At 34.7% G+C, this 16,699-nt stretch overlaps 1 protein-coding gene across 3 annotated transcripts in view; it reads right to left on the reverse strand.

The window, feature by feature from the left end:
* Nucleotides 1–16,699, reverse strand: part of dennd5a (DENN domain containing 5A) — a 62,390-nt gene that overhangs the window by 44,342 nt on the left and 1,349 nt on the right. For 2 of the 3 annotated variants that reach the window (XM_039690881.2, XM_039690879.2), the window contains exons 2-3: nucleotides 736–807; nucleotides 33–142 (exon numbers count right to left, since the gene is read on the reverse strand). In XM_039690881.2, coding sequence (XP_039546815.2) covers nucleotides 33–142; nucleotides 736–807 — 182 coding nt within the window. The remainder of the gene's footprint in view (nucleotides 1–32; nucleotides 143–735; nucleotides 808–16,699) is intronic. The other variant, XM_039690880.2, reaches the window with a different exon arrangement.

Consider the following 16,699-nt stretch of genomic DNA (forward strand, 5'->3'; position numbering starts at 1 on the left):
CGGTCTTGACTACAAGTCTACTATTTACTTACCATTCCCACTGCATCCTGGTCAAAAGGGTTCCACTCCACATTGTCAGGATAGTGCGCAAGAACTTTAGATTTAAAAGTTCTCCGCAGTGGACTCTGCTCAAAATTTTCACCTGAGATTCGGACAGAAAGAGAAAAGGGAAAAATACAAAGACAAAGAAAGTTAAGCTCTTTTTCAAAAACTATCTTCAAACCTTCACGGCAATTCAAGCAAACCAAACCACAAACATAGTACTGATATACTTATTTCCTCTGGAGGAAGACACTGGTCTAGAACATTGCGAAAAACAGACATGAAAACAGAAAATCAAACTGAGTCAAAGCCAAAAATAGTGCCAGAACAGTTGAAGCAGAAAAGTGTCGGAGCGCGCATTGGAAAAAAACGTGCCTTGAAAATCATTCCAAGTGAAGGAGTTACAGCAGCCCTGCCCACCAAGCGAACCCTTGGCGAAAGTTCACCAAAGCAGAAGGTTTGGAGTGCTAATAAGTTTCTGCTGCTGAGAGAGGAATAGGAAATGGAGTTGAAGGGGGAAAAGGGCAGGAAAACAGGTGATCCCAAACTACCCGACCACGAGCCATCTCACACACGGACAAACAGCGGTGCTGTGAAAGAAGTGCGTGGAAAGGTTAAAGGTTAGCGGGCACAGGCCGAGCTGTGGTTGATTGTGATACAAACAGGAGCATTGGAGGTTGGGATGAGGGTTACCTTCGTCTGCACTCGCCAACTTTCCTCTGGCACCATCACTGAATCTAGTAGACTGTATATACTGGCATAAAGCTACACAACAGATAAAACAGTGTAATTAATCACTTACATGAGGAGAGTATTACTCACTCGTTACTCAGAGAACACCATTCATTATGGAGGGCTAGGAGTGCCGCTTAAAATTAAATAAAAAAATAAAATTAGGTAATCAATTTATTTCAAAATAAAGTTCAAGCCATATTTGTATCTTATTTAAATGTTATTAAATCAATAACCTTTAATTTAATCAATAAATATACATTTAAAGCAAAACAAAAGGAAGCTGGAGCTGTCACCAACACCCTGATGAAGGCCAGTGGGCCGATACGCGTTGGTGTTTTTTAATGGTTTAGCCCTCGATTGTTAACTTTTTCACTTTTGTAACCCTGAGTGCCTGGACTTGGATTTCTTTCCAATTTTTATATACATTTAAAGCAATTTTGATTTCATGTTTAAAATATTTGTAAAATGTAAAATTAAAACCACATCAAATAAGAAAAGTTTAAAATTTTAAATGTTTTCAGACAACATACCAAGATGTAATTTTGTCTCACTTAATCTCTTGAAATATCCGCTCTGTTCCGCCCATTGTTGTGGAGATTAACTAGGTACAGTATTATGTTTTTAAATGTGACTACAAGAAATTCAGTATCTGAAAAAAGTTTGGAAACATCACCATTTTATTATGTTTTTGAAAGAAGTCCCTTCTGCTCACCAAAGCTGCATTTATTTGATCAAAGATGCAATAAAAACAGTAATATTGTGAACAATTATTACAAATTAAGATATATTAAAAAATATATATATTTAAAAAAGTAATTTATTCCTGTGATCTTTCAGCATCATTACTCAGTGTCACATGATCCTTCAGAAATCAATATTATCCTATCATATATCAATATATATGCTGATTTGAGCTCAAGACTTTCTTACTATTATCATCAAATTTCAAAATCTTAACATTTTTTGTGGAAACTATAACACTTTTTTTCAGAATTCTTTGATGAATATAAAGTTCAATGAACCGGATTTGATTTGCATTTAATAACTGTATTCATTAAAGCATTTATTAAACAGAAAACCCTTGTAGCATTATAAATCTCTTCACTGTCACTTTTGATCAATTTTGCATCCTTGATGAATAGAAGTATTAAATTCTGTCTTTTTTTTAAATTGGTAACACTTTACAATAAGATTTGATTTGTTAACATTAGTTAATAAATGAACTAAAGAATAAACAACATTTGTTAGTTATTGTATTTGTTAATCTTTAACGTTATTTAATAAAAAAGTACAGCTGTTCGTTGTTTGTTCATGTTAGTACACAGTGAATTAACTAATGTTAACAAATACAACTTTTGATTTTAATACTGTATTAGTAAATATTGTAATTAACATTAATAAAGATAATAATAATAATAAATGCTGTAGAAGTGAAGTTCATTATTAGTTTATGTTCAATAATGAAACCTTATTGTAAAAAAAAATTGATAATATAAATATATATATTTGTATATATATATATATATATATATATTTGTAAAAAAAAAAATATATATATATATATATATATATATATATAATTGATAATATAAATAAATATATTAAAAAAAAATATATATATATATACACATATATATGTATGTATTTATTTCTTGCGCACCAAATCATCAAATAGAAGGATCTGATGACTGATGAAAAAATATAGCCTACATATTTTAAAATATATTACAACAGAAAAACTTTTTATTGTAATAATAATAATAAAAAATAATAATTCACAATTATTTTTTATTAAATATATACAGCCCTAGTGTGCATGAGACTTCTTTCAAAAATATTTAAAAATATTAATGTTTCCAAACATATAACAGGTCCTAGCTTAAGGAAAAAAAAAAACGATTATCTTACAACTTTTCCTGCAATTTTATTATCACCTTTAAGAAAAAAATGATTGAGATCATCAGAAGTGTTGCGTTATATATAAAAGTTAAAAATGGTCTCACTTAAAAACGCCTTGAAATCTTGTTGCGTTCTGTCCACTCTTGTGGAGATTCACCGTGTGTTTGAGCTTGCTCGCTGACACACACATGTTGAATCAATGCAGTGTGTGTGCGCAAGCGTGAATGTCACACAGTAAAATCTCTTCAGCTTCCATATCAGGGACAATTTAAGATCTGCTAACCTGCCTTAGACAATAAACACAGCCCTGATGCAACAAGAAAAGACGTGTCTCTGAAGGATATTTCCCTGAGGAATGTGTTCAGGGCAAGAACGTGTTTATTTATCACCAATCTTCAGAGAGAGAGTGTGTTTGAGGAGTTCATAGATGTGTGGCATCTAAAGGATGAGATGCAAATCAGATCTGGTAGTTTCCCTGGTCTGGGATTGGGATCACAACAGAAATAAGGTCAGGGAGGTATTCCCAATGGAAAACACTAGGGGCTGCTGGGATGTTTAAACACTCTCAGTGTCAAACTAAAACGAACCATGTGTAAACACTACAATATGTAGTGAGCTGTTAAATTATGGATTTTATTCTATTCTTTATTAATGTTTCTGATCTGGCATCTTCCATGTGAATCTTGTTTCCATGCAAGATTTTTTTCTCTTTGCAGTTTGCACTTGACATCATTATAATATCTGTAAAATATTAAATATGAGATTCTGTTGAGATTGAGAATAAAACTGGTAAGAAATATTACAGTATGTATATACACTAGAAACCCTTAAGGGAATGTTATAAAACACATGTGAAGCAAACACCAAGGCTGATGTTAAAATCTTTATGTGTGGATGGATGGTGTGATTAAATTATTAAAATAGTATAAGTCTCACAACAAGAAATAGCTAAAGGAAATAAAGGAATTTCTCTTCAACAAACTGAAATAACAGATTCTTGCATTTTCTTTGTTTTTATTAAGAAGAAATTAATGTTATCATGAGGATGTTTTTAAGTATCTGCTTTCCCTTCAATACGATGAAGTTCAAAAGACCCAAACAAGACGTTTTCCTTAGGATGACGTGAAATATGTAAGAATAACTGATGATAGACCATTAATGTATTGAAAATTTAAGTATATTTGATTAAGTGATAATGTAGCCATCCTGCAAGACAAACTAAAACAGCTTCATAGCTGTGAAATAAGTCTATATAGAAATGTAAATCACAAATGTATCAAATCAATAAATCAAAATTTTTTTTTTTTATGTTTCATGCAGAATATCCATTTTGCTCAATTTTTATGTAAAAATGTACCGAAAATTCAGGAAATTCTAGATTGAAATGCAATAAATGAAACCAATTTAATAATAAAAAACAACATTATTGTACAGTTATTTGTACAGTTTACTACTATTTATCTAAGACACCTTATAAAAAGCATGTAAATGAATTTTTTTCCAAGTCATTTGGTTCATTCAACAAATGAAATGACTCGAAAAAAGATTTGTTCATTTCGATGAACGAGTTCGAACAGGAGTCACGAACGCGCATCACAGAACAGAGCAAGGCGACCATTTGTGCTTATAAAACTTAAACTTTGTTATTTATTTATATTGAAATGAATGATCGTTTCGCTAGATAAGACCCTTATTCATCGTCTGGTGTCGTTTAAAGCCCTTTGAAGCTGCACTGAAACTCTCATTTGGACCTTGAACCGTTTGGTTCCCATTGAAGTCCATTATATGGAGAAAATCCTGGAATGTTTTCATCAAAAACCTTAATTTCTTTTCGACTGAAGAAAGAATGACGGACATCTTGGATGACATGGGGGTGAGTAAATTATCAGCAAAAGTTTTTTTTTTAAAGTGAACTACTCCTTTAATTCAATATCAAAGCATGTCTAAATTAAAATGTTAACCATATGAAGTTCTGTTTTATTGTAGAAATGTATCAAATCTATATCACTTAACCAAAACAGGTACTGCCAGCAAATAGGTCACCAGTATCAATCAATGTCCAGGTATTGCACACAATGACTTCACCTGGACATGATTTCAGAGGCAGTGCCACACGCCGACCAAAGCAATCAGCACTGATGAATGAATGAAAACCCTTGGTCATGGTTCATCTGCCTTGTTAATTCTCTGCCAGCACCTCACACATGGGACTGTCAGCACAAAAGGCCCGAGTTCAAGTGAGGATGAGCTAAACAGCAACCCATTGAAAACTAAACGCTCATCATTAGTCAACAGTAAACAAGCTTTAGATATTATGAACTGCAAACAGATTGATAAGGCCGAGGTGTAAAACACCGGTGAAGTAAACAAACTAAATCAACAGCAGCAAGGGGCCTCATTCAAAACCCAGGGCCCCAAATATATTATTAATGGTACAGTGGGTCCACCTTTCTGTTTTCTTTTTGTATTACAAAATCTGAATTAGGGTTGTGCCGATAGACGATAGTATCGTGTATCGACGATAGTCTGACATATCGCCGATGGCAGATGCCTTTGACGATATCAATACGATAATTGGCTCGTTTTACCATAATGTATTAAATTATTATTATTAGGCCTATTATTATTATTATAAAGCTAGTATTGTTATTAAATGAATATTAGGAACTACAATCAATTTGCCTTGCCTAAATTTACAACGACATCACCTCATAACAATTGCAACACACGCACTAATGAGGACTCCTCTAAGAGAATGTTTTTAAAACAGACTAAAAAACATCCCACATCAAAATTTAATTGCAAGGTGATCCATTCACAAATTATCAAGTGTGCTTGTTTTAACAGACGCAAAATTCAATTTCCTACAGATCCAAGATGAAAACGGCATCGTTGTTCGTCAGTATTTGTTTCCGTAACACATTAACAAAACGTTTAATGACACTAACACTAAAAACAATATAATTACTAAATAGTGTTAATAATAATATCACTAAAATAGTATTATAGTTACCGTTATCATCGTCCTCTCTGAGTGAACGCGGCGTTAATGCAGATGCCGAAAGCAGTCCGTTTTTACTTTCACTTTCAGAGATTGAGCGCGTTTACATGCGACGACGTTCTTAACCCGATTATGTTGAATAAACTTGACAATGCATGTGGTCATGTAAACGTTTCCTTTATCAGAGTCAAGTCATAAGTATAAGTAAACCGATCGACTCAGCTAGACGTTTGGCCCTTGCTCTTGTTTCTCCCGGCATTTAAAACACATTAACCCGCGTACTTCGTGCTTACTGAAGTGCGCATGTGAAGTGCGCAGAGAGCGCACTGCTAGGGGGGCACATATCGCAAACTCCGACTTTTTCTGACCCAAGAAATTATTAAAACGTGTTTTCATCTCGTGCAGAAATAGGCCCTAGTCAAAATGCTGCATGTAACGGCATGAGGATAGGCTAATGTGTCCGTAAATTTCCCGTTGACAAACAAAAGGATTAGGATCTCTTTTTTTTTTACCTCACTATACCAGGAAATAACCTGATCCTATTAATAAACACTCCACCTTTGCTAGCAAAATAGAAAAAAGATTCTCGTATATAAATCGAAGTAGGCTAATAAAACAAGCAAATTAATGAGTAGGCTAAATAATCAAGTTAATAATCAAATGTTAGCCCCGCCCCCTCACGATACTATCGTGTATCGCCGATCTCACAGGCTGACGATAGGACGATATGAAAATGGAGCATATCGCCCAACACTAATCTGAATTACAATTTTATTTTTAAAAAAGGATTAATCTGTTTGGAAATGTTTTTAAGAAAGTGACCCCTGTAAAAATGCATTGGTGGTTTTACAGAGAGCATCAGAGCGGAGGGGAAAACACACAGTGGTTTTTGGAAAGGCCAGTGCTTTAGAAAACAAACCAGACTTTATTTCTTCCTGCATTTGGGGAAAAGCAGAAAAATGCCAAAGCAACCACATTCAAATAATTGGGTCAACAAACAAGTCATACATAAAAAAAAAAAAACACCCACAATGCATTATTGTTTCGCTATGTTTTTCCCATTTTTCTGACTGGCCCATACACTGTAAAAAAAAAAAAATATTGTTGGTTTAACTTAAAAAATGAAGTAAGTGGTTGCCTTTGAGTTAAAATTGAGTTAATACAATGAAGGAGACTCAAAATTTTATGTTAGATGAACTACATAAATTATTTAAGTTGATTTGACAAAAGAAAAAATGTTGTGTGATTACAAATAATGAAAATATTTTTTTACAGTGCTGCCCAAAAAATATCTAATAAATATAGTCAGCATGAAACATGGATCATCTTTTCCTCCCTATAGTGAAAAAAAAACGAAGAAAGGGACGGGCGGGACTTTATTTCGTCCATCGGATCATTGGATCAATGCTGTTATTTTGATTATTATTATTATTAAAATACTGATGTGTAAATCAAATATTTTAAATATTCCATAAAAAATAAGAACAGTCAATTTTGATTTTATGGTGAATTGACCTATTATTTCCTTTGAAAAATAATTTGCTTTAATCGTAGAAGAAAGCTGGACTATAACAGATGCTTTTTGATTTATAGTACACACACAGATTTCATGGTTGTAGGCTAAGAGGGAAGAGATGAACTTTATCGTATCGGTGGCTGAAAGCTTTGGCCAGAGAACAGCCCGAGGACACGAGCCTGACCCTGACGTGAATGCATGATGTCTGAGAGCGTGTTAGTGATGCCCACTGAAGACAGGGGAGACGACATTAATACATCTAAACCAGCAGTGACTGGCCCTGAAGTATCAGCAGAAACCGATGGCATGGTTTTAAAGGCATGGAGCTGTGACTAGTCATCTAAACAGCTGCAGGAAACGTATTGAAAAGAAACCCCAATAGCGTGCTGCAGGGATGATGTGTTTACGCAGGCCAAAACCCGGAAACAGGCAAGTATTTTTGGAGTTCACAGAGCTTATTTTTCTGCAATTATCAAAATCCTATTGGGTTTTTGTCGAAGGAAGCAGGGCCTACAGAAATACATCATCATTGCAGCGATTTAAGAATGGGAAATGACAGATTGATTATGAATCACTTGTACGCCTCTGCTAATGAATAATTGGACTGGGGTTGATGTGTTGACACAATGTTGATCCTTGCAGCACAATGGTGTCGGATGGATGAGAGACAGTCACTCAAAGGTTCAATGGGGATCTATACTTGACTGAATTTATGCCCAAAAGGTTCTATATAACAAGAATTGTCTTAAATAATTGCATTATACTTTCATGTCTTTTTTTTTGGCTGTTTTTAAGTGATAAAGTATGTTTAAAACGATTAAAACGAATCCCTTCAAAGGTTGAAGCGCCTGAAAGAAATGAAGAGTGAGTCTACGTCTGTGTGAGCAAAGAAAGGGCCACAAAAAGAGCAAATTAATTTTAGAGTAACAGATGGCAGATGACGTTTTCCTGTGAAAATTCGCTGCTGAAACAAACACAACAGCTGAGAGCACCCCACACGTACAGCCACTTCAACCCCGCATATCTTAATTGTACTCAAATATATGCAATATTCCAACTTAAACTCACGATTTTGGATAGAACCATAGCTAGTGTTTTCCTTTTTGGTTTCCCTTTATATTAGGGGTAAAAAAAAAACGTACTTACTTAAACATTACTTATAGGGATGGGCAACGATTAATCGCGATTAATCGCATCCAAAATAAAAGTTTGTGTTTACATAATATATGTGTGTGTGCTGTGTATAATTAATTTGTATATATAAATACCCACACATGTATGTGTATATTTAAGAAAAATGTGTTATTAATACATCAAATATTTATATTTTTATATAATATTACTTATGTATAAATATATATGAAGTATATACATGCAAATATTTCTTAAATATATACATGCATGTGTGTGTATTTATATATACAAATTAATTATACACACACATATATTATGTAAACATAAACTTTTATTTTGGATGCGATTAATCGTCATTAATCGTTGCCCATCCCTACTTATTGTGTTGATGTTGTACTGCAAAATACTTGTGCTGCTATTGAGGTGGGATATGGGTAAGGTTTGGGGGTGAGTAGGTTTAAAGGGGAACTTGGCAAGTATTTCAACTTAATAAAACCATTTAGAAATCATTTGGATGGTTAAATAAGCTGTTCTGATTAAATGGTGACGCCCGCTCCCCTCAACATCCCCAGGCGGAAAACCATCCTTGCAACATGGGGACTAACGTCCCGGTAAGTTGGAAATAGGAAGTCTCGTCAGAAGCATCATGCAGAATTTGTCATTTTAAAAATAAATGCCTATTTTATTTGTGCACATTTTAATCATTAACATTAAAAGCAACATTAAAAGCTCTTTTTACAACTAAAATAACAGTAAAGAGTAAAAAAAACTGAATTCCCAAAAATTAAAACGGAAAAAACGGAATTTGCAAAAATTAAAACGGAAAAAACAGAATTTGCAAAAATTAAAACGGAAAAAACGGAATTTGGGAAAAAATAAAACGGATTTTATAGGGCCCTAGATGTATTACCCACTCGGTAGACATAGCTTCACATGATAAAGTTAACTAGCTATGATAATACAGCCCATTCTCACCCCCAAGGCGTCACTTAACTGACGCCTTGGGAAGCATTTGGACATGCTTCAATATCTGACGCTTTAGGCGCCCTTTAGCGTCAGTTAGATGACGCTCTAGGATCGCGTCATGTAAGTGACGCTAAAGGGCGCCTAAAACGTCAAATATTGAAGCATGGTCAAAGGTGACGCCTTGGGGTGAGAATGCGTTGGATAATAAGAAATGCACATTAGCAGTGGTACAAAGCGCGACTAAGGTGCCGCAAGTGAGTTTTTTTTTTTACGACAGTGTTGTGAAATATATGCCGCACAGCTGTAGGGGGAGCTCGATGAGAAAACATGCGACAACAAAAGTGAAAATCTGCGAAGAAATGGCTAGAGTTGCCAAGTTCCCCTTTAAGGGTAGGTTAAAGGGTTAGTTCACCCAAAAATGAAAATTCTGTCAGTAATTGCTCACCCTCATGTTGTACCAACCCCGTAAGACCTTCGTTCATCTTCTAAGAGATTGAAACTTGCCAGCCCCGAAAAGTTATTAAAGACATCGTTAAAATAGTCCAAGTGACTACAGTGGCGCAATTTTACGTTTATCAAGCGGCGAGAACACTTTTTGAGCGCAAAAACAAACAAAAATAACGACTTTATTTGAACTATTCATTTCCTTCTCTGTAGGCCTCTAGTCAGTTTACGTAGTGTGATTGCGTAGAGCTACGTCACACGTAGGCTCACTATTGGCCGACGCTGGTCATGTGTGTGATGCGTGTGACGTACAACAGAAGCTTACGCTGTTACACTAGTGAACTCACTCGAAGAAAACTTTTGTTCATCTTCAGAACACAAATGAAGATCTTTTGACGAAATCGGAGAGCTTTCTGTCAGTGCTTCAAAAAGATCGTAAACTAATATATAGTATATTCAAATCACAGAATGGTTGTTTAGTTATTGTGTTCTCAATGCAGCTAAAAATTATTCAATAAAGCTGCTCTTAAAAGGTCTTTATCGTGCACAAGAGATTAATGACTAATCAAGAGTACGAAGAGCTCAAAGGAGCGCTCTTTAATAGTGATGTCATTGAGAAAGAGCTCGAGACACGGGGTGCATGGGAAACTCCTAGGGGATAGTGTTTAAATCGGTATGTGTGTGAGTGTGTGTCGAGCCCAGCTGCCGTCCTCAGTGTACTGAGAGCCAGCCAATCAAAATGCTCTGCCAGCAGGGCCTCTCATGCATATGCTAATGAAGCCCTCACCCCGTGCCCCGTCATTGGGAATAAAAGAGGGTTTTGTCACAAACTTTGCAGAATTCTGGCACATGGAACTAGTGCAGTTTTATGCAAAAGCAACACGACAGAGGATGAGAGGGCTAATTTTAAAAAGAAAAACTGGACTTTAAGTTCTGCACCCCAATTCATTTGATTAGTAATATAACAGAAGATATGCTTTTTTGGTCACACTTCATATTTGGTGTCTTTAAAGAAAGACATTTGTAGGTACAAGCTAAAGAACAAAGAAAAACAGTTAAGTAAAACTATGAGGAAATGGCACCGACACTCACGGCAAGTATTGGTTAGCATTGGTTATAGAGAGATAACTTCGTTAGTCTCTAAACCATCCCAACACTTCGAAAATATATTTGTCTTAACAATTCACACTGCCATTTAATGTGTGGAGCAAACACATCTGTGCAAACTGCATTACTCTTGTCATTCTTGCTCTGTTTGTGAATGTGATGCTAATAGCAAAGAACAAACAGGAAATGAGAACATACACACAAATGTTCACTCAAAAAGGTCATAGACATGAAACCACACAGAAAGGGCTGATTACAGAACGGCTTTTTATACAAGAACAGGATCAGATGCATCCTTTCTGGTACAAGATTTATAAAAAGATATTTTATTTTATGACCACAAAAACAGTTTTCTGATGCCAGAAGATCACGATCAGAGCTTGATCTCTACGAGTTTCCCAGTTGAAATGAGACTAAATGAACTTATTTGTGACCATTAAGTGATTCTTCTTTTATTTAGCTTGTACTTTTTGTCATTTTGTATGTTATAATCTCTGTATTTCTATCAAATAAATAAATAAATAATTTTGTATAGAGCTTATTCAAAAAGTTTGAAGACATTTGTATCCAATTGACCATTTCCTGGACTGATTTTCTGAATGATCTCAAGCGCAAAGGCAAAATAATTATGTTTGCCCAATCTGTGAGCTTGCTGTGACAAAATGACTTTCTATTAGAGCTACACAATTCCAGATAAAGTGAAAATACATATATAAAAATTTCGGTTTAAAATAGATATCATGATTCTCACACGATTATGAATAGACAACTGACAAAAATGACTGCATTTACTAGAGATTCTGACACAATGTTAATTGCTGTAGTTTATTTTTAAATAACAATATATATATATATATATATATAATATACATATAATTTGAATTATTTCTTTCCATCTGTTGAATGAATGAATACTACACATTAGGGATGCACCGATATGAACATTTTGGCCGATAACGATAACCGATAATTCTTTATATTTGAAAGCCGATAACCGATATATCGGCCGATAAATCTAAATCTAATTTTTATATAATTTTTGAAAGCCTGATTGTAAAAACAAAAGTCTCACAATTAAAATCCGTCCCCTAACACAATTGTAATGTTCTCATTATAATTTCACGTAACCGATATGACAGCCCATTTTGCACTTCGTTTTTGATTCCAATCATATTTCAAGCAATTAATATCAATCATGTTGAACAGTGCGCATCTCAAGTGTTGAAGGAAATAATTCATTATTTATCAGCTTCAATATATCAGCCAAATTTTATTATCGGGCCGATAACGATAACATAAAAATGAGCAAATATCGGCCGATACCGATATGGTAGCCGATATATCGTGCACCCCTACTACACATGTTTCTTTACTGAATTAATCAGAGTTGTTAAACGAATCTCTTGAATGACTGATTCTGATTCAATGACATTTCTAACAGTCACTTTTAGTGTAACAATATATTTGATACAATCTTTATGTTACTTTCAAAAGGTGATTTACTGAATTCTGATCGCAACTGTGGACATCAGTGTTAATATCAGAACTATACAATTTAGTCCCAGCACTTCTGTGATAATTTGAATTATTGTACAGCAGAAATGATGATACTGTGTGGTTGAAAAGACTGATTGTGAAGCTGTTTAATACCTACAATATCTATGAAAACTGCTCTCTCTGGATCAGTGACAACGCAGATCTGAATGTTTGCTGTGTGATCGTACTTGTCAAAGGTTAAATGTCATTAAGGAGTCATTTTTGGGGGGGTTAAATCGCGATTGTGATCTTTTAATGATTAATTGTGCCTCTTTACTTTCCATTAATTGTTACACGAAAATAAAAGGGTGACCAGTGCACTCTGATTCACAAACAAATGACTCTTATGAGCCAGTTTTTCAGTCAAATGACTCTTTAGACCCTTTCACACAGAGTGTTGACCCCAGAAAATTGCTATAGAATATGTAGAGTGCCTTATGTGCGAGTGTTCAATGGTAAACACGTCCCGGGATTGATCCGAAGATGGGGACCAAGTTATATTGCTGGGATCAGTCCCAAAATGTGCCCTACACTGTAAAAAAATATTTTCAAGATTTGTTATCGCAACATTTTTTCTTTTGTCAAATCAACTTAAATAATTTATATAGTTGAGATAACTTATTATTTTGAGTTTCTGATGATTAAATCAATCTCCTTCATTGTATTAACTCACTTTTTCCAGTTCAATCAACTTAAATTTTAAGGCAACCAGGTTACTTATTTTTTTAAGGTAAACCAACAATATTTTTTTTTCCGAATCAGAAACAAAATTCATGATCGTGGTTTCACGAGAGATCATTAGCAAACTTAAGACACTGTGTTGCATGTCAAATCCTGATGTCACATGTCTTTCCGGGACGTATGTGAGAACGCACGCAGATTCCAGAAAATCACTTGCAATGTACCAAAATCAAACGATCGAACGATATTTTCCAGAATCTCTTCTAACTCACAAGTTACCAGTCTGATTTAACTTGACAAATCCTTCACTGAATGAACACACTGAATGCATTGGAGCGTTACTGATCATTATCCGACTTAATGAACTGCAAGTCGTCTCGAAATGAAGCAAGTTTTATGTACTTCAGCATCATTGGTGATTGTTCTATGAAGATACAGTAGATACACACTGAGATTTTCTTTCTACCCAAGACAAATATATATTCTGCTTTGTCCTCATTACAGCACAAACTTAAGGAGGGCAACGTATCAGACGTTCACTGAAACGTTCTTGAGTGCAACAGTGACCCACTTTTCAACGGTCTAATGGATGTTTTTCACTGCTAAATCAGGCCCGACCGTCTGGCCCAACAGAGAAATGCGAGGAATGACAATGGCTCTTATTTTCTGCATCCTTGCCAAGAGATATGCTAACTCTTCAGCAATGCACAGCATTCCCATCGCCAATGGGAAGAGCAGATCGGAAAGGGTCACGGGATGCTCGCCGGCCTCAAAAGTCTATATCAGAATCCATACAAATGATGGAAATAACGGTTCAACCAAACACAGCGCATTACAAGGATAATTCAATTTTGTCCGTCTGTAAGATTTAATAACAGACAGTGTTTTTTTTGTTTATACAATGGAAGTCAGTGGTTTCTAAAACTACTTGGTTATCAACACACTTCAAAATATCTTCTTTTGTGTTCCTCAGAAAAAAAAGCAAGTCAGGAATGGCATGAGGGTGAGTAAATGACGAACTACACCTTTAAGCTGTGGTCATGTGATGCAGCGCAGCCCTTCAGATGTAAACAAGAGCTGAGAAAGCAGACTCATGAGGAACGCATAAGCAGCTTAACGGCACTGTGATTTCAATCAACTCAATGTATTTTCTGCATGCTTGAAATTAAAACATTCGGTAAACAAATCGACCACAGCAAACCATGCAATGGTGTTTACTGAAATACTGCTGACACATCAGCTAATCACACATATAGCATTTTTGTACAAAAGAACACCATGTCCTCATCAGGTGCAACACGAACATCACGTAATGAAAAATAAAAAAGTGAAACACTGAAACAGCCAATGAGAACATATTCAATGTTAAATATAGGAGTCAAATATTATATATAGGCTATAAACTCAAACTTGGAATATGCAGTTTCTTTATATATATATATATATATATATATATATATATATATATTATATATACATACACACAGACATATTCCTTCTTCATTTATATACAGTATATTCCTTCTGCCATCACTGTATCATGACAAAAGAAGTCGAAACATTTATTTTATTTTTGTAGAAGAACACCTCCTCATCAGATGCAACACGATAAGTTTGCAGTGAAGCTAATTAACTTTATGTAATGAAAAATAAAAAAGCATTGCATGACAAAAGCATGACACTGAAACAGCCAATGAGAACATATTCAATGTTAAATATATGAGTATAAACTCAAGAAACAAATTAAAAAATTCCGGATACTGAATTTTAAATATTGTTTAAATGTAAAATACAAATAAGCTTTACAGATCTTTCTTGGAATGGGCAGTGTATATATATATATATATATATATATATATATATGTGTGTGTGTGTGTGTGTGTGTGTGTGTGTGTGTGTGTGTGTGTGTGTGTGTGTGTGTGTGTGTGTGTGTGTGTATATATATATATGAAGAGTTCAGATGCAAAAGCCTCTAAATGCCATTTGAAATTTTCTTCTTTAATGATGATTTTTATCAAACTTGTATATTTAAGTTCAGTAATTTCACTTAAATGGCAATGATAATTACCTATTAATTGTTATTTAAGTAAAATTACTGAACTTAAATATACAAGTTTGATAAAAATCATCATTAAAGAAGAAAATTTCAAATGGCATTTAGAGGCTTTTGCATCTGAACTCTTCATATATATATATATATATATATATATATATATATATATATATGTGTGTGTGTGTATATATATGACAACCATATATACTTATACATATATATATATGTATGACAACCATGACCACACTTACAAATGCATGATAAAGAAAAAAAACTTGACTGACTCGTTTCCTCTATGAACAGCAAGTAAGCAGTTTCGTTCTCCAGCCTAACTAGGCCAGACCAGACTCAAGAGTGTCACATGTGCTTATGTACTGTTTTTACAATAGTGGCATGTTGAAACATTTTAAAACAACCAAATCTCCTTTTTTATACACATAAAAACATCAGCGCATCAGCAAACTCTTGCAGCAACAATGCGAATGGACGCTACTTTAGAAACTGGTGTTTTGTTTTGTTTTTCAGAAGTGAACTGTCTTTATAAAATATCTTCTTATTAAACGGTCTGTACACTTACAAAGTTTTCAATGCTTCGTTTTGCATGTATTTACCCTCATTTTGTTACTGTGTTAGTGTGGGGCTATTTTGAGCCTTGATAATGGTATAAAAACTAGCGCGATTTCTTTTTACTTAGTTAATGCCCCCAGTACTAGCATGATACCCTAAACAGTTTTTAGAGATATAACTCTTTACATTCGATTATCATGAAAACAAATCTCAGAGAACGGTTGACTAGGTACCAATGTTTTATTAGACCAAAGGTTCATTTTGCGCCAGGCTTTGATGATGGTGATGAATGATAGTCACCAGTAATATGAAGGAAATCCAGCAAACAAAATTCAGTGACTGGCTGACAGTGTTTCACCTTTTACATCTGATTTAAAACACCAACGGTGCAGTTTACAGGGAGGCACGACTATCAACAAAACGCTTATGGATTAAATCACAGAGGAACCTGCATAAATTAAATACCAATTTCACAAAGATCCAAGAAAATGTAAGAGAAAACTGATGTTCTGATTTCATCAGTGGAGATCTAGCAAAAAACAAAAAAACGCAATGCAAGATGAGGAAGCCCGAAACCACAGGAAATCTGAATCTGCACTCTCTCGCCCTACGAGACTTCACGTGCTGGTTGAAAAAGCCTTTTATAAGAGAGAACGTGGTGTAAGTGATTCACTGTAAAACGTATAAAGATGTAAAATATCAGGGGTTTCCTCTTGAGGAGGCAAGGGAGGCAGTGCCTCCTCATTGGATGAGAAAATAATCCATATCACAAAAACAAAACACACAAATATTACAAAACGTGACATTAAAAAGTACTTGTTTTTCTTAATTTTGCAACACCCGCATAGTAAAGCCTCCCCTGAGCCCATTGACTTTTGACAGATCCACTAAAGCATGCAGGGGTTTGATGGGGGGTAATTGAGAATGAATGGGGGAAAGTCACATGAGAGGAGCTATCGTGTTATGATTGGATGGGATTAGTAGGCTAATGATTGGATATGATTGGTTCGTGCGATAA

Source organism: Pimephales promelas, chromosome 1 (genome assembly GCF_988280905.1).
Source record: "Pimephales promelas chromosome 1, fPimPro1.hap1.1, whole genome shotgun sequence".
In the NCBI taxonomy this organism is placed as follows: domain Eukaryota; kingdom Metazoa; phylum Chordata; class Actinopteri; order Cypriniformes; family Leuciscidae; genus Pimephales; species Pimephales promelas.